Below are 19,131 nucleotides of genomic sequence, written 5' to 3'. Positions count from 1 at the left end.
ACTGATATACTAAAGAATATTGGTAAAGTTTTCGTTCTGGTATCACCCATGGCCTCCTGGTATCACCCCTGCCATTCTGTTGATAATTCCAGTCTCGTGTAACCTGCGATCATACCCTCCCTCCCTTATATTCCCTTTTCCCTCCTTCTTTCCAAAAAAAAAAAAAAAGCTTGATCGCAGGTTAAGTCTCGTGAGACTCTCTTGAGAATTTTTCCTATGCGTTCGCCTCTCGCTGAACCGTGGACGACTTATTTACCAGTGTTCGTAATTAATAACTTTGATCTCATTTAAGTAGACCTTCTAAGAGTCCTTTCCGATAATTCTTCTCTGGCCTGTTGGTAATGAGGAAAGGTCGACTTGTGGCAAGTCTATGATTTAGGGTGCAAGGAAACTTTTACTATTCATCCTAGTAGACGTGGACAAATGGGTTGAGTAAACCTTGTACTACAGGGCTCTTTCCATGCGCCACATGGTTTTTCAATTAATATTGCCCTCCGGATTTGGCTCAACCAAACAAATGGGGGATCCTGGGAGAAAATCAAAGGGTAGGTGTAGTTACACGATCGCCGAAGGTGCGTCCTTCCTTGTGCAATGAAGGACGGGGGTGGGGAGGTGGGGTGGAAATGTTTCGGAACTGTTCGCTCAGGATGTTACCATTTACAGTCATACCAGAAGTAAGGGAGAGCGGTTTAAGCACAAGGCGGGGAGCGGGGAGCAGATTCTCTGTAAGCAATAGATAAAAAGACACAAAACAGCAAGGACAACTGGTTTAAAGTGGATGAGGCCACAAGCTAAGGATCTGAAAGATCTTTTAAGAGAGAATGAATTTCAACTTGATGAGAAACTAGGGTTTTAGTAAAGGACGCGCGCGGGCTAAAAGGTTAGCCAAATATCTATCATCAAGCAGGATAGAGTGGCTTTACTATGAAACGTCTTTAGTCATGCAAAATGATGGATTGACCTATTTGATCCAGCTGTTGCGAACAGATATTTGCGTGTATGCAAACAATATTCAACTGAACGCTACCTAGTCGCAAAATGATATGCGCAGCTACCACAGTTAATCAACCCACTGGTTGATCGCAAAAGTGCTCATGCAAAAGTGCTCTCTGATCCCACGTCTTCAAGCCAACAGGTCAGTCAAACTGTCAGCAGTTAACCAAAGCAGTGGATATAACTCGAAATTCTCAGAACTCAATAGATTTTAAACTGAATGTGTTACACCCAAGAACGAAAAATTGGAATATTTTAAGCTAATTAGAGACTGATCTGAGCACACGAAGGATGTCCGTCGAACATTCGGACTAACTGTTTTAAATGGCCCAGCAAAACTGAATTACTACTTGTGCCTGATTACAACGAAGAGGATCAGGAGCTATCAGGGCTAACAGGATCACCGGCGTCTCGAAAGCCCAGCTGTTAGGACCGTAGGAGGCAAACCCCAGTCATTTTTTTCGTTTTTGCTGTTTTTTTTTTTCGAAGGGGAAAAGTAAAACACGATTAAATACCTAGGAAGAGAATAGAACCACAGACATTGCCTCAGTAATAATTTTGTTCATGCTATGGCCCTTCGCTGTTTACAGTGTCACGTGAATGATGATGAGTTGACAGAAACCCTCTGGGAATACTGCCAATAAGAGCTCGAATTTCTTGAGTCAACATTTTATGAGGTAACGATGACGTCACATAGTAAGATCTAAATTATTTAGACTTATATCTATATGGCTGAAGATATGTGCCTTCACTAAATATTAAGCATGCTGGATTGTATAGCCTTACATGTAATATTCTAGAGGTCATTTTGGATAGACTGATTACGTAACCAAGAAACTTTAAAATATTGAAAAACGTCTGTGTCATCAAGAATATATATTTTCAAAAAAGTAAGAAATCCATCAGTTTGGTTACAGCCATTAATGTCAGTCACTCGCTGAATTAATTATTCATTTCTTAATTTCGAACGCCAGTAGTGCCACCTAATCGTTGAGACAAGCCTGACAGGGTTCAACAAAAGTGGTATCCAAAATATTTCCACGAGAACAATCTATTTCTGAGACAGATGTCGAATTTCTTTCTCCGATTGACGGACAACGAAAAGCACAATAACAAACGACAACTAACAAACGAAAATTGAACAAAACTGATCAGTGATCGGCATGAGATCTACGACAATGTTTTGGAAATGATGGAAATGTATTCAAATAATTGCGAAACTAAGGGGAAAACACTAAATTGTCCGTTCAATTGTTATGTTCAAGGTTACGTGACACGTCAATCACTGAATCAAGCTGGACTTCGCAGTTTTCGTTTCACGGTCACTAAACCTAGGGAGAGGTATTTTTTCGTATCTTTTTTCCTGTTTCTTCCACTTTGTCACGATGTAACGGCGTTTTTGCCGAATATTTTTTGGCGACGTTTGGATATTTATAAATAACCACATATTTTCCAATACTCAAGGGACAGCTAAGTGACAACTGTCACGGCACATGCGTTGTACAACTGGTATTGGAAGAAAAATTTACTGCTCATTTCCGCTCTTCTTGACAGCCTTGTTTACAGATTTCTGATCCAAGTTAGTTGACACCGGAGAAGAACTCAGTGAGAATCTCTCGTGTGCGTTCAATATATTAAATAGCGCGTAACCAAATGCCGGGAAGTCGGTAGATGTTCTTAATTTATCTACCCAGTTCAACAAGACCGCACTTCAATCGAATCTCCTCAGCTCACCTGGTTCAACAGGACCGCGACATTTATAGACCTTGTATGATTCTCGTCAGCTTATCAGAAGTTTTTCAGTTCAGGTTGGTTCCTCATCAAAGCAGTCAATCCTCGATGTGTCGGATCGCTTATGCGGCCGACAGAAGTGGGAGCCCTCTTCACATGGAGTAAAAGCCGTTGCCAGTTGTTGTATTACAGTGGATTCTTACGGTTGCCTTCACCACTGTGGCTTCTTGTTGTCTTAATGCTACTTTTCAGTGCTGCAACATCGGGTGTGGGCGAAGAGATAGACATTAAGTCTGTCAATTGTTGCGGAATGCGACTAAACAATTCTAAATGCTGGACTAATCTGGCGTGTGTTTGTGAAGACTGTGGGAACGGAACTCAAGACGATGCAGGAGTTACCCACAGCTCGTACCGCTTGGAATTTTGTTCATCCTTTCCGATAAATGAAGTTTTGAATGGTGCATTACAGCGGAACAGAACTTTTTGTCAACAACAATTAAACGTGCTACAAGGGGTGGACAATACGGCTTATCATAGTTACACAAGTTTCGAGGGAATTATACAGCGGACTGATTGCGGAGAAACAAGGGAGGCAAACACTTACTCTGCAACTTCAACTTGCCTCGACTGTCTGGTGAGTAATTTGAATATAAATGTACATCAAATTCTTTTTAATGAAGGATGAAAATGTTAAATGATTCTCGTGCTGTGTGTATTTTACGTGATATGTTTTGTTTCTCAGGACTAAATTGCTCGCAATCTTTTCGCAACGCTCGATGTGTTGATTACGCCAGACTTACAGCAGTAATAAGACATAATTTGACAAAAACAAAGAAGTAACTCTCTTAAACCCTTTGTCGCCACAGTGAGGCCACTTAGCTCATCGCGATCATTCAAGTAATGTTTTTCTCTTTCTTTGATTAATCAAATTCTCCCGTTCGAGAAATTAGAAAATATAGCGTAACGCCGCTTTTGTTCTTGGTACCTTTTACATCGTTCGTCTTCTTTGTTGATGAACATTGAAGCGTGAAAAAATCACTGCGGTCTCCTTCGCTCTATTCACTAATTTGCGCGGGCTTCTAAGCTCATAAGTAAAGGATGAAGTTTAAACTCTGTCAGTGCTGTTTAATTAAGATGCGTCAGAGCTTCATATTTTATTCCTCATATTTTACTTGGATTATTATGAACTGCCGAAGCAGGTGGAAGGGAAGTACTTTTCTTCCCCGCTGTTTTAAATCACGTCGTTTTTCCATTGACGCTGTTTTAATGTTGAGTAAAACACAGTCAGGCAGGTACAGTAAATATATATTTTAATGGATCCGGCAAATCGTTATTTCTGGGAGTGTTTACATCAAACGACCGTGAAACCATCTTCATTTACTATACCATATCGAAAAGACTTGTAATCGACCAAATTATGGACACGATAATTTATTTGAATGGACTCTGTTTTTATTTTTATTTGATGGTTTGGGAAGTCTTGACATGTACGCTGCAACTGATATGGCTCGATAAAGTAAAGCTTTCTCTCTTCTTAGGAAAAAAAATCCCCACGATCGCTCCTCAATAGGATTAAGCCGCGAGAAAATGTCACAATGGAGCCCTAAATACTATTTAAGTCATCAACAATCTCTAAGTGCCATCGGTTGTAATACTGTTTCAACATTCACATATTGTATCCCGTCTTTATTCGAGAGCAAGGTCTTCGCAAACAAAGAGAAAAGAGCCGTATTAGTGAACGCCTTTCTTTCAAAAGGTAAGCAGATGTAAACGTGCGGTTTCGAAGATCGATTATTTGACATGGGAAAATTGCGTATTCGAGAATGTAAAATACGCGCGAATCTTTTGCACCCCGCTGTGAATTGGCGGTTTTTCGTTGTATGAAGAAAATGACATCTCCATCTTTTTGGTTTTTATTCAATGGCCGAATTTTTCAATCGATTCTGGAACATTCGGACGGCCCTTGACGTTAAACGCTCTTCCAATTTTGGCATCGGCAGAAATGATGTTAAGTACGATGTTTTCGTGATTTTTGATGGGTGTCGGATCGTACATATGCGCATTTGATGTACAGACAAATGTGTTTGCATTTTGTCATTTTGCATGACGATCTTTGTTTAGATTTTAAGAGCAATCAAAAATTAAAGTCACCATATGTTTGGAATATAATTGCACATAAGCGTCTCTTTTTCTTTTGAGAATGTTCAAAAGAGCTCGGCCTTAAATTCAGAAGTCAAAAGGATTTAGGAAGAAATCATGCAACTTTGATTTTCTCCGGTGATGTTTTGTAAAATTGATGTATGTTGAAGTTTGCAAATTATTGTATTCGTATTTGGAATAATCAGCGCAGTGAGAAAATAACGAGAATAAAAAAAAAGATAATTGATAAACTAGGAAATATGGTCTTGATGTCTCACCAAACTCACAGAATTTAGAATTTAGAATTTTATAATATCAGAATAAGAAGGAACTTTTTAATTATTCAGTAAATAGATTTCATATTTGCTGCTGTTTTTTGGTCTGAAAGTGTTAAATGGTTTTTATATAAATTATGTATTTTTGCATTTTATTTCAATTTGAGGGTTTATTGATCATCTGCAAATATGCTATTTCCAGTATATTTGGTCGCTGTCTTTTAGGAGCAGAACTTTCTTAAAATTGTTCTTATCATTCACAACTGTGTTTGATTTAAATATTAAACATCTTTTTTCTTGATTTTCTGCAGGTGATAACTCCATCTAATCATTATTTGGCCTTTAAATTCAAACAACTTAAATTTGAAACTGCTTGTCCAGAATCAACCCCCTGCTAAATTTATCCTAGTACAAAATCAGTTTTCATTGCCCTTGCTATTTTTTTCAAAAAGATCTCCATGTATTATTAATTATTAGGGCAGTTTACGATACAGAATATTTCCACCGAATTAACTCTAAGAAGACTATCATTTATGCATGTATTGCGTTAAAACATACATTTTGCACCAAAGCTTCCTATTTTAAACTCTTTATTATTCTTTCATAGCAAAACACAATTTTTTATTAATTTAATGAAATATTTTCTCCTACTGTTAACGCATTCTAAATTATACCTTACAATGAGAATTTTTAAATTTTCTTTTCAATTGGGTTTGTATTTGATTCCCTTTGGCCATCAGGGAATCAAAAATTTTATATTCATTAAATTTTACATTATCATATGTCTGTTATTTCCCTTTTTCCATTTATCTGTTATAAATTTTTTTCTCCCACAAAGTCAATATTTACATAAAAAACCCAAGCAACCCTCTGTAGAGTTTAATTGAGTTTAGGTAGCTTGTGTTTAATGAGTATAGCTTATTGGAACATGCATTTATGGTTTTAAAGAATTTAAAGATTCAGAATATAAAAAACTCAAGAGAAATACAAAACTTGTCATTTGAATATTCTATTAAGTCATTGTCAAAAGCTCTGAAACACAATACTGTATGAACACCGTCATTGTTCAGACTATACACAGTATGGTTACACCATAAACATTGGGTTTGTACACAGTTTTGAAAAAAACCAGAAGAAATAATTAATGGCAATGAACAAAGTAGAGAACATATGTTTTCATGATGAATATTCCATGCTTGCACTTAATTACTTGTCAGGAATGTTCTTTGTTGATCACTTAAACCCCAGCATGCACTAATCAATAATTCCCTTTATCTGTCATAAATCATCTTGAAGTACGCCATGTTCAAGGACCCTTAGATATAGGCCACCAACCACAAAGTAATGTACCAGCTCAAGATTCAATAAACATTTTTTTGCTCCCATGGGTGTCTAAGTTCAAAACATTGAAAAGATTGAGCTATTCCGCACTTTTAGTTTTGACAACATAAAAAAAACAACGAGTGCTTTATGAATGTTGAGCAGCTAAAAGTCATTCACTGCGGTACTTTCTTCCAGACCAAAAAGTATGCACAGAATAACAAACATTATCCAACTGCAGTGAATACCATCCAAATAACAGTACAAATATACAGCGATATTGTACAGTTATTCGTACAGTAGAAAACCTGTTTGCTGTACAGGTTGGTGCGTGCACGCAAAGCTCTCACATTCTCCCTCTTTTCATTGATAAATTTATTGACTACAGCAGTTGGATAATAAATCTCTTATTAGATGTTTTGGTGTGTAGTATCGCTTTATAGTTTTACTTGTTGTTTGTATTTTGACGAGCCCATAGGGCGAGTCAAAATACGGCACAACTTGTAAAAATATATAGCGATACTACACACCCCAAAACATCTAATAAGATTTAAATAGTACTTTGCACCTGATCGATGTGAATATTTTATTTGATAGGTTTTCTTTGAATGCTCACCAAGGCCATAGCCAGAAAAAATAAGACTGAGGCAATTTTCATGGTTAAATTCTCTTCCTAGGTATTTAGCAGTGTTTCACATTTTCCTTTGAAAAGAAAACCAACAAAAACAAAAAACATGACCGAGGCAATTAGTGCCTCGGTTTGCCTCAAACTAGTTACAGCCCTGCTCATTCGCTAGGGTTTCTACATACTTTCAAACATTTGTGCATCACAATAAACAGCGCTAGACAAAAGCACAGCTTGAAAGCAAGCTTATATTTAGATGATCTATAGTTATGTTCTTTCCACAAATAGTAACAGGGATTTCACTAGAAGGTGGCAACAGGCTGATTTTCACCTTCTGTCCAGGCCATATAAAGTATACAGCTCCCTGTTCTAGCTTGGAAGTACAAGGCTTAATATGTAATCTTAAACCAAGTGATGAAAATGCTACTAACTGATAATCCTGTGGAAAGGTTTTACAAGGTGGTAAACAGTATCATATAAAAGTACTGCACAATAGCTATAAATTATTTGAATAGTCGCACACTAGGGTTTCAGCCAGGGTTAACATTAAGAACCACTTTGAACAGCATATATACATGTATGGCAACTATTATCACTGTTGTCATGTCTTAGAAAAATCTCTAAAATACTATTTCATATTATTCTCTTCCTTTAACAAATTATTTAAATTATTAATATCTTCATCTTGGGTTTTTAGCTAGGAGTACATTGTGAACAAGAAAAAGAACTCAACAGTAATTTTAGCTCTGCTTTCACCAAAAATGCAACAAAATCACCGTGACAGTATCTCTTGAAAAGCTAAAATACAATTTCCAGGCCTACCTTAAACTGACACTTATCTTCTTACCAATAAGACTTAATGAGTGATCTGGATCATCGTTAAACCCAGTAGTTTGAAATGATTAGAGCTACAAATGAACCATGCTTTCTACATTATTACATGCTGTACATTATCACCTGGTGAATTAGGAACATGCGGAGCTGTCTCTAGATAAACTAATGTTAAGATATGTAATGCAACCCAAGGTTATGGTTTTTGATCTGAAATTTGCTGTCTTCGGTCTAAAATAGAGATGGCATAATTCTTTTTATGAGGAAATGTAAGACCACATTGTTATTTTGGGAACAGCTGGACAAGGGGCCTTCAGTGCTGTAGACTACAGATTGCAAGGTTATGTGAGCCTAGCAAGCCTGGACAAGAGCCTTGATTAACTGGGGAAGATAGTTCACTGTCACTGACAGTGTTTCTTTTGTGTAAAATTAGTGAATTATCCTTTTATCTTGGTTAATTGATGATAAGGCCCCTTTCTTCATTATTTTTCTCCTACAAAAGCAATCACAATAAAAAAGAAATACATATTTTTAATGTAAGGGAAATTTTGATTCAAATGGAAAATAGGTTGCAAGTGAAAAGAGGATAAAGGATATAAAGAAAATTAAAGGAATGAAATAGTGAAATTGTTAGCTAATGTGAAAATTTTAAAGACACTCTTAAAGTTGAATTTTAAGTGCTCTTTTTGCATGTTTGCATGAAAAACACTTTCCTCATCACACTGTGACACTCTCACAGAGCCTCTCTCTACCCAGGTGTATAAATGGGTATTTAATGCTTTGGGGGAACCCTGTGATGGACAAGCATCCTATCCAGATTTGGGAGGTGGGGAGGGGTGTAGTCTTGGTGGCTTCATGTTAGTCAGAATCTAAGATAAGCATCACCTAGCCTCAAATGCAGACTCATGGTATCACTATGCCTCAATTTCACTCAGAAATACAATTTTTCTATATTTTAATCACTGGCTAGACAATTTTGTGCACTTTCTTTTTCAAAAAATTTGGAATGATAATTATAAGCTCTTTTGGTTTTAGAGATACAGAGGATAAACGATTTTGAATTTGTAATTACCGCTGACAAAACGTTGACAAATTCCTGTCATTGCTTTTGAATTCACCCTCTGTCACTGTATATTGCTCAATGCCCAGGCTCGATTGCATGACCAGAGTGGACTAGAGTTATTATCCTTCATGCGATCACGCTTCGATTCCCTGGTTCTCTAGAGTTGTCCATAGTTTCTTTATTTGATTATTTTATTCGCCGTTTCTACATTCTAAATTTTTGATGTCTTCAGAGAAACAGATACTATTGTGCCCTTTACGGTTTTAATGGTATGATAACAAGCCACTTTCCACTTCAGAGGTTGCCAATTTTGCAGTGAGCAATCATGGCCATAAGGCATTATTTCATTTAAGCGTCTGTTCACTTGGATTTTCCATGCCCTGGAATATCACGACATTGAGCTTGTTGCAATTCGTTTCCTCACTATTTGACCTATAGCCGGTTTGTGATATTCTTCACATCATTATAGCTGTTCATCGTTCAAATCATCAACATTCCTGGATAATAAAATTACAAGCGGATGTTCAGTAGCATGACTAAACTGAGTACCCAATGAGAAATCTCACTGCATTTCACTATGTCTTGAGCTACCATATGTAGTATTATATTGTTTTGATGTCTGTGAAATACAGATTGTCATAAACACTATGATTACGGCAAGCTGATCCTTGGAGTCATCTGTCAGTACATCAGTAAATCTTACACTTGGTGTGTCATCAATTGCTTAGAAGAAACCAATTTGGAAATTAATAAATTAAAGCTTTTTTCATCTGTGTCTCTAAAATTAAAAAAAAGCAGTAGGTACATGAAGGTGCATTTTAAGTTCATTTGCAACCACCTTTGGACAGATTTGGCTGAAATGTTCCTGGATAGATGCTCTACTCGGATTAGTTAATTTCAATCTGGTTATGGCTTTGTTTGTCAAAGGATACTTTGTTTGCCAAAGGATACCCCAAGTGTTTGAATGTTAAACTTTAAAATAGTATAAAAAGAAAACAATGAGTGATCTTTGAGAAATTGGAGACACACTTTCGAAGGGCATTGTGTCATGAATCAATTCTGACATTAATCACATTGCTGCTAGTCCATAAAGTCCGTACATACATACATTTTACATACATACATTTTATTTGTTATAAAGACGAAAGGGTTAAAACTGCTTTCTTATGCAAAATTTCTAAACCTTTTATAGTTTCAAAAAGATAAAAAACATTTTTGAATTCCTCATTTATTAAGCTTTCAGGAAATGTATACTTTATTGGGGGATATTTTCAAAGCATCCACATAAAAATGTGCTATTAAACGTGAGACGGTCAATTCAGGTATACTGATACCGTAAACTATCATTGTGTATTCTCTTGAGTTAATTGTACAGGCCTCTGTACATTTTGTTTGCTTTGCAAATATTTAATTTTCATTCACATCAAACAATCAATTGACAAAAAGTAAAGAGTGAAGTAATGCATTTGACACAAAAACCAGCAATATTTCAAGCATATTTTTGGAACATTACAACTACTCAATGTTTACAGCTCCTGACTTGACATTATTTCTAATTTAACAAAAAAGAAAAAGAAAAAATCAGTGTGATTTGGGTCACAAAATAAGCTATACCATGCTCTGAAAAGAACTATGTTTAGCAAATTTATGTGAACAATAAGGTAGGTAAAGTCTGCATACGAAGCAAGTGGTTCATCAGGCTGGAACTTATCCTGGTTTCAGTAGCATGAAACGACTAGGAGTATTTCTGCTCCCCCTGGATGGGATGCTAGTCTATCCCAGGGTTACCCCCCGGCATTAAATTCGCTGGTACCCATTTATACACCTGGGTGGGGAGAGGCACCGTGAGAGTAAAGTGTCTTGCACAAGAACACAACACAATGTCCCCGGCCAGGGCTCAAACCCAGACCGCTCGCTCTGGAGTCGAGCGCACTAACCATGAGGCCACCGTCCTCCCATGTTGACAGTGTTTTGTTAATATTACTTTTAGGAAGCCTATAAAAACTGGATATGCTTTACCATGTTATCAGCAGCAACAAAGAGCAAGAAGAGAACTTGTGTAGATCTTTGTCTGACTGTGTTGCAGAGATGTCCACATTTTCTGCCAGTTCCAAATGATGAAGGAAACTTAGTACAAGTAGGATATTCAGCTTTTAATTGTCTTGACACAGGTGTGTAGTATTGATATATTTTTAACCAGATTACATGTATGGTGTTGAGTAAAGTCAGGGAATCATCCCTTAGTGACAGAGGCCCCATTACTAGGCAGTGGGGGTGGGGGGGTGGGGGGTGGTGGGGGGGGGGGGGTCAGAATTTACCACATCTCGTTTATTTTTGGCTATCCTGTTAATTCCAGTTACAAAAATTAACAATTTCCCTGCTGTATACCCCATTAATTTTTATGTAATCTAAATATCCAATTAAGTTTCCCCCCAAATATCCTGTATCCTTTTAATTTTTTGCCTGAATATCCTGTATTCCAGAAACCCCGTATAGGGCATCATGAGAGACATGTGAGGTGTGAACTGGTGATAATGTACCACTGGAGTGCTAATGTGTGTCTCTCTTTAATTGGTTGTTACATGACCATGAATTTTGCTTGTATTGAAGTGACAAGTTGTCAGGAAGACTACAAAATGCCTTGAGTTTGATATTTTATCTCCAGTGACACTAACATTTTTAATATAGTCAAACCTCTATTAAGCATTCACCCTCCATTAAGCTATTACTCTGTGAATATTGCTTTGTTTTACATCATTCAGCAGCTTATTGTTAACATTCTTTTTGTCTAGAAATTATGTCAGCAAAGTTCAATTTTATTCCATTTATTTGTTACAAATATTACAGGGTATCATAATCTGATCCAAAGCAGAAAAATGGTTTATAAAATTTCAAACCAAGCACAATTGTTGAGCCATATAAAATATTTGCCCAGATCTTTCCAAAATATGACTAGATAGATCCTAATAAGATTGAGGATGTCTGCAAGATTCTGTTTAAGATATTGGTCACGTGACCAATACTTTCTAAACTTTTAGCTACAGCTGTGCAAATTTTGTAACTGGAAAGAGTATGTTTTAAAGACTCTCTGTTGACCGGCATGCATCCAACGAAGTGAATGAAGGTATTTCCTCTAAGTTCTGTGATTTAAGAAGTGAAAGGTGCCAGAGACAAGGTTGTGTCTGTCAAAACATAACTTTGGTGAACTGGCTGGGTCAATCTTGAGAATCTCTTAAAAACATCCTGGGATATGTTCAGATAATATTATGATTAGGCCATCTAGAAAGTCCTTGCTCTCTCTGGATAAATATCCATGTTTTCAAAAATAAAATTGGAGGTTTTCTTCAAAACAAACATGACACTCAACTGTTACATTACGCATGTGTGATGTAGTGATGTAGGATGAATATGGGTTGTAAATGATATCATGCATACATACACACATTGAATTACACAGTAATACTGGTGTTCCTTTTCCTCCTAACAGAATGGAAACAGGAGTATAGGTACTCAGATGATTGCTTACATGTTGATCCAATGGTGAAATGTAAACAGAACAATTATACGTCAACAGTGCAACCAACATTACCCACAACAAACTTGCCAACCGGTAATTCAACAACAAATTCTACAAGCAATGGGCGCAGATAGTATTGACATAACTATTTCCCTGTACAGGATTGTTTTTTTTTTTGTGATGGAATTTTGGAATGTTCATCTCTAGTATCTAACAATTTCAGTTAGTTCTTTATATACTCTGGAATGTTGATTCAGTAGGTAACCAAACATTTCCGTAGTTCCACAACTTTATAAATGAAAGATTTATGTTATTGATGTCCAAAGAGAAATTTATTTCAAGGATTTACATTGGGGCATCGATAACCATTATTTTTGACGCATATTTTGACCATGATATTATTTAGCAGTATTTAAACTCATTTTGTAACTCAACTGTTTTGCTTAATAGTGGCTGGCCATAAAAAATGTACAAAAAGCAGAGCAGTTTTGCCGTCAAAATAATAAGTTCTCACTTTGAAACTTACAAAAATATGTTACTTTGAGGTTATTATCATAGGTGAAAATTGGAATAATATTGCAAATATATTGTGTGTTATTTTTAAATTTGAGAAAAAACGGTGATTTATGCTGTTGAAAATTTCAAAACACAGCATTGTATATTACAAAAAGTTCCACACTAGCATAGTTGTGAATTGATTAAAGGTGTACTGTAAAATGGCTGGGGACCCAGGAAAGACTAATCACAGAATAGCAAAGTGGCCAACAGTCTCTTAAACTAATCAACAGATCAACAAATTTAAACAAAGGAGAGCATAATTGTCATGGTTTCTGGATTTCTGATCTTAATTGGCATTAATTTTTTATGTTTTTATTTCTCCATTAAAAATTCTCGTTAGTTATTGTTTTGATTGAGACAATGCTTTAGTATGTTTCTAAACACCTTGAAGTGCATCAATCAGCTGTGCATTATGTTTTCAACTCTCTTTTTGGAGTTTGGATATCTCGCTGAAACACTGTCTATTGTGTTTGATATATTACTTCTCAGTGTTTTGAAATATGGTAAAACAGTCTCTAATGTTGATATAGTAGTTTCATTGAATTATTTATTTTCACAGCTGCTTAAGTTGTATACATAATAATTATTGTGAGGATCATTCATGTCTCTACCAAGAATGCATACAGTTTGTATTGTTTTCATCATCATTTAACTTGTCTTGATTAATCCAACGAACAAAGAATCAATTTCTTTTGCCTGTTTCTATTCCTGCCTTTACCCAGAAACTGAAAACATTTCATTGGAAACCTTTTATTTTATCTAACAATGTTCAAAATCATATTATAATATATACCATTGTATTTAATTACATGATCAGCTCAATTCAGTGTTTGAGAGAGCTAGCTATCTTGAACAGATTTCCCTCAAATTTCCACCTACAATAGCAAAAATGCAAATCAGTTGGCAGATCAGGTAAATAAATAATCTGTTATCTGACTGTTGGTACTTGTGCAGGAGTATGAGAATGTAAGAACAGAACAGGCTTACAGAAAGTAGTATTTTAGTTTAGATTTTAAAATTCTTATGTTAGTAATAGATGCAAACCATTAATACTTACAATCGCCTCAAACTGGAGTGGTTTAGAAAACTGCGAGCATGAATAAACAGACACCTCTCTGGCACATGTGCTCAATTCTTCCACCTCTCAAGGGGTGTCTGAAATTTTATCCAAGAAAAAAAAAATTCCACACTGTAGATGCACCTTGACAGAGATTTGCAAAGTGTAATGATATGGTTGTTCCTTGGACATCAAAAAACTTAAAAGTCAACAACAACAGCAACAGGCAATTGTCACTAAACAGATTTCCGAAGAGCTTCATCATAAGTATGTCAAATATGCCAGCCAGATCCTACTCTTCTCTCCATCAAGAGAGAAGAAAGGCTCTGCTTAGATTGCAATGTTTCTCAAGTTGAAAGAATTAAGTGTGCACACAAAAGGGAAACGTCTGTGTATTCATGCAGCATAGGTTACACTGGTGCCTTAACTAAACACAGAGAAATGTGTATTTTAGCGGGTTATGTCAACAGGCCTTATTCCAGAATAAGAATCTTCTTTTGTTTACTTTGATGTATCCATTGACCCATGCTCATATTGTTGAGTACTTGTCCACATCCTGTGAACAACTTGGCCTTGTGGACTAAATATTGTTAAATAGAACCCACTTTGTAACCAAGGTAGGAGATAGCTCATCAGGTGTAAAATTACCTCAGCAACAGAACATTCCATTGGTCAACAGGGGCTGATTTGGGGGGCGGGAATGGGGAGTTGATTGGGTGGTAGCCACCCACTCCCTTTTGGAGAAGTTTAAAATGTTGAGAATGTTAAGACAGACACTCTGGGGAGGTACCACAGTGTAATTTATTAATGATTATACTGCTGTTTTTCTACTTTGTGACATTGCTAGTATTTCTCTAGTGTAACAGTATTCAAGAAGGTTCTAGTTCTCCAATAGCAACATTTTGGGGGCATGCCCCATTGATTCTGCAACCCCAAGGTACCAGCCCCCCCCCCCCCCCCCTTGAAAAAACCTGGATTCACCCCTCTGGAATATCACAAAATGCACTGCTATTCCACCTGGTGTGTTGTAGATTGAAATGTACTGGGTATGAAAGACATGCAGAAACAAGAGGCAACTTAGTGTCTCTTACACGTCTCTTACATATTTTTATTTTTTTTTAGATTCTGTTTAATTTTTAAGGTATTCTCCTATTTTTTTTAGTTTTTAAGTTTCTTAGAGTAAAATTGTAGTTTTTAGGGATAGTAATGGATGTGTGCACTATATAAATGAACTATTATTATTATTATTATTATTATTATTTATTTATTTATTTCATGAAGTTTCTCACTATTGCAGGCCTAACATTGGCTGCGTGTAACTTTTGTAGCTCTCCAATAAGCCTAGTAACACCAACTTGAAATGGTTTCTAAGCATGAGAAGCTTTATGTAACACTCAGCCAACCTGCCAAAAATATCTACTTTTCATATTCTGGAATAAGGTCAAAAAATGTACCCGTTTAGTTAGTAGTTAAAATCAAGAATACAAGTTTATTGTACGGAAGGCAGGAACTGTTGAAAGTAACAATTCTGCTTACTTTCTTGTAATTATTTCTTCTTAAAATGTATTTTACTCTTGTATAAATATATTCTATACAGTATTTTCTGGCAATAATTAAAACGTTGCTTTTAATGTGGCAAGTGTTTAAATAATTTTTATCGGGTTAAGGGAGGTAGTAAAGCTATTCTACTTATTGTATTATCTATATTTTTTAGAAAAAACTCAGCACCAGAAGGGGAGAACTTGTGAACTTACCTTTATTATGCACATAATGAACATCAATGATATGGGTTTTTGAAAACCTAACCAACATTATTTCACGACTAGGTTCAGAGGGCCAACAACTAAAATCAACCAGTACGATTGCTCCATTGTCGCTCCAGTATTCTCTAATATTGACCAGGCAGCTGTCTCGAATGATCCTGTGTGATCATTCTGTAAAATGTTCTGCAGTTTTATGACTTACGTTTCTGAAAGAACTTGCTGTCACATAACAGACTTCAGATTTGAGTTTACCCTAGTCGGCTACCAATCAATTGCGCGTTTGAAGCCCCGGTTTGAGGGTGGGGGAGGGAGTCTTCCCTTTTTTGGGCTATAATTATACGTGTGTGTAGGGTTTTTTGAGGTTCTCGAAATAGGTGATCTATTTTCATAACGGGATGAGGGTTTAAGACTCGCACACCTATCACACACCTATCCAATATTTGTGGTAGTACCCCCAGAGGGTATGACGTTTGCGATGTTTTTTCAGTCCATGTTCGAAGAATTACCATTTTCAGTCAAGTAATCTCTCTTTAACCAAGCTCTCTCACTCTTTTTGTACGGTTTTGTCAAGACCTCGGGCCATATTCTCCAAGTATGGCTGGTTAGTAAGATGTATTTTTTTCAGTCCTAAGTTAGTTCAGAGGGCCAATAACTAAAATCAGCAAATCTGATTTCTTCATTGCCATTTCAATATTCCCTAAGTTTTGGACCTGACACTCTCCCGAATGGTCCCGCATTATCACACGTGAAGATTTTCTGGTAAATGTAGCTTTATGATTTACAATAATTCTGAGAGAACTTGCTTTCACATAAACGATTCCTTTTCTTTTTCCTCCAACTATGTTTCCCAAGCTTCTGTTTTGAATAACATCAGACGTGAGTATATACCCCCCCAGGGGGGGTACTTTGGGAATTTCTGGGTGGGGATGTGCTGCTGTGACCCTGGAACCCTTAGCCTATACCAGAGCTAGTTCAGCTGAATTTTGCTAACCTATACTAGAGTAAACTCCCCAAATCTCCCCATCTATCGACACTGTTGAGGCTGATTTGCGTAAATTTAAACTTGCCGATTTGATTTTTTTATATTTGTGAGTGGCAATTCCCGTTTTCTTTACTCTAGATAAAATCTTTAACCAACCAGTCAGTTTTGTGAAAAATGATACCTTATTCTAGACCCAAACGCTCTGATTTATATACCCTATCCTAGCGTAAACTGCTTGAAAACCATACCCTTCACAGCGGCACATACCTATATAGCCCATATATGGCACTGCCCCTCCCCCGTCCGGGTATATACCTCTCCCAATCAGAATTACACGCTTGGCGTTTGAAATATTCTCCATTTTGTGATCGCATTTTTTCTAAACATTTTTAGCCTCTTCCAGGCGTTCAATTCGTTGGGTAGTTGGGGCGCAGCGCGAAAGACGGCGCACGAAAAAAATTTTTAAAAGCACGGCGATAAGACGCGCTTTTTTTATTTTTTTCGCGCGCCGTTTCTCGTGCTGCGCCGCAACTAACTGAACGCTTGGAAGGGGCCAAACATTTTTCGTCCTGTAATAAATCTCAACTGAGCCTGTTTGGGACCGTATTGCAAGCATATGATTTATCGGCCCTTGTTACGCGAAAATGTACTCAATTTTCTTGGGAGTCCTCAGTTGTCTGCAAATTTGAGGATATTGTGAACATCCTGTGTCAGCACACATGACATAAATCTACTGCTTCACCCATAATTCGTCAGCCATTGGTGTTTGTGTCATTTTCAAAATCTAAGTGCTGGAAGTTGTTTTGAGCCACCTTAATTAAGCGTCAACAAATGGCCAAAATGAACGACCAAGTGCCCCAGGAGAGACTGGGCACTAGTGGTTTAATGACGTTTTTCTCAAAACCTACCCGTGTGACCCTACCTAAAATTTTAGGAATTAGAAATTGGCTCTGATTAAACATTCATGAAAAGTAAAATAAGAATAAGACACATTTTTCGTAAACAAAGAAAATGTGAAATTTTGCTTATTTCAAAATAGCTCAAAATCTGTCTCAGATTTTTTTTTAATTTTGCATTTTAACGCGATTCACTCTACAAATCAGCTGTGAAAATTTCCTCATCGGTTGTCCGGTAGGTTTTCGAGCAATCTTTTTTACAACCTTGCGCATGTCTATTTATGTCTTTTACAGTGTATGTGCGAGAAAGCATGAGTAAATTGGAACTCATTTCCCGGTTGTTTAACGACCTTTTTTGTAATATTTTGTTGGTTGTAGGCTTAAACACACTTTTGAAAACAGTTTGAAACTGTCGCTACGTATACCAGAGTGGTTTAACGCGATTCAAGTGCTGAAATGGTTTTCGTTTCTTCTTAGGTTTACATGCGTCTTTTTTGCACTCTCCACTAATACTGACGTCTGTCAGGCGATCATCCTCATAAACTTTATTTACTCTCTAATTTGTAGAGTAACATTGCTCCTAACTTCTTCAAGCTTTCTTATGCTAGAAATTAGAAATAGCGCGCGCTAATGGATCTTTGAAAAACTGTAGTAAGCCACCTTTAAGCTAAAAGTAAGGGTGTTTTTAACAGGTTGTTCTGTTGCTATGGTAACCTGTTATATTAAAGAAAAATGACCGCAACTTGTTAACCAATGATTGGGCATTTGTGTGGTACCGTTACTGTAGCATCACTTGATAAACAGTGGTAGTATTCATCCTCAAAAGTATAGCTAATAGAAAAGTGCTGGAAACTGTTAAGTTGATAAAGGTAAATGACCCCTCCTGTCTATTCCGCTGAGAAAGTACAGGAAAGTAGCAATAAAATTCCACGGTTTGTTCAACAAATCCCAGGAGTAACTTCAACTAATGAAATCTCCGAAAGAGCGTCATGAAACACAACTTCATTCGCAATGACAACCCGTTATCACTCTACTTTCGTGTGTTCTTACACGACCATTGTTGCATCGGTCACACTCTGGTACGTTTTTCAGCGAGGGAAGCTTACATTTTGACTTACTGTAGTGAGCAATAGAAATTTGGGAAATGATTTAGGATGTTAGCGAGAGATATACTTCACGATTCGCTTGTTTAGATGAACAGTGAACTGCATGCTGAATAAATGTTTGGTGTTATACGGAAATCTTGCCATGGTTTTTGCTGTAATTATAAATGTGACTCTTGAAAATTGAAGAATAAACGAAAATACGAACACTTTTGTCACCTTCATGCCTAATATTCAGGTGACGAACAAGAAAATGTTGGGCTTTTTGACGAATGTAG

At 36.7% G+C, this 19,131-nt stretch overlaps 1 protein-coding gene across 1 annotated transcript; it reads left to right on the top strand.

Moving 5' to 3' along the window:
- The first annotated feature begins 1,944 nt into the window (after window positions 1-1,944).
- Window positions 1,945-15,064, top strand: LOC145491964 (uncharacterized). Its single transcript, XM_081471269.1, has 3 exons — window positions 1,945-3,358; window positions 10,968-11,148; window positions 12,465-15,064. Exons 1-3 carry the CDS (start codon window positions 2,849-2,851, stop codon window positions 12,626-12,628), a joined length of 855 nt encoding a protein of 284 aa, XP_081327395.1. The 5' UTR covers window positions 1,945-2,848; the 3' UTR covers window positions 12,629-15,064.
- The last annotated feature ends 4,067 nt before the right edge of the window (window positions 15,065-19,131 follow it).

The sequence above is a fragment of the Orbicella franksi genome, chromosome 7 (genome assembly GCF_964199315.1).
Source record: "Orbicella franksi chromosome 7, jaOrbFran1.1, whole genome shotgun sequence".
Lineage (NCBI taxonomy): Eukaryota > Metazoa > Cnidaria > Anthozoa > Scleractinia > Merulinidae > Orbicella > Orbicella franksi.
This window is presented reverse-complemented; position numbering and strand designations above follow the sequence as displayed.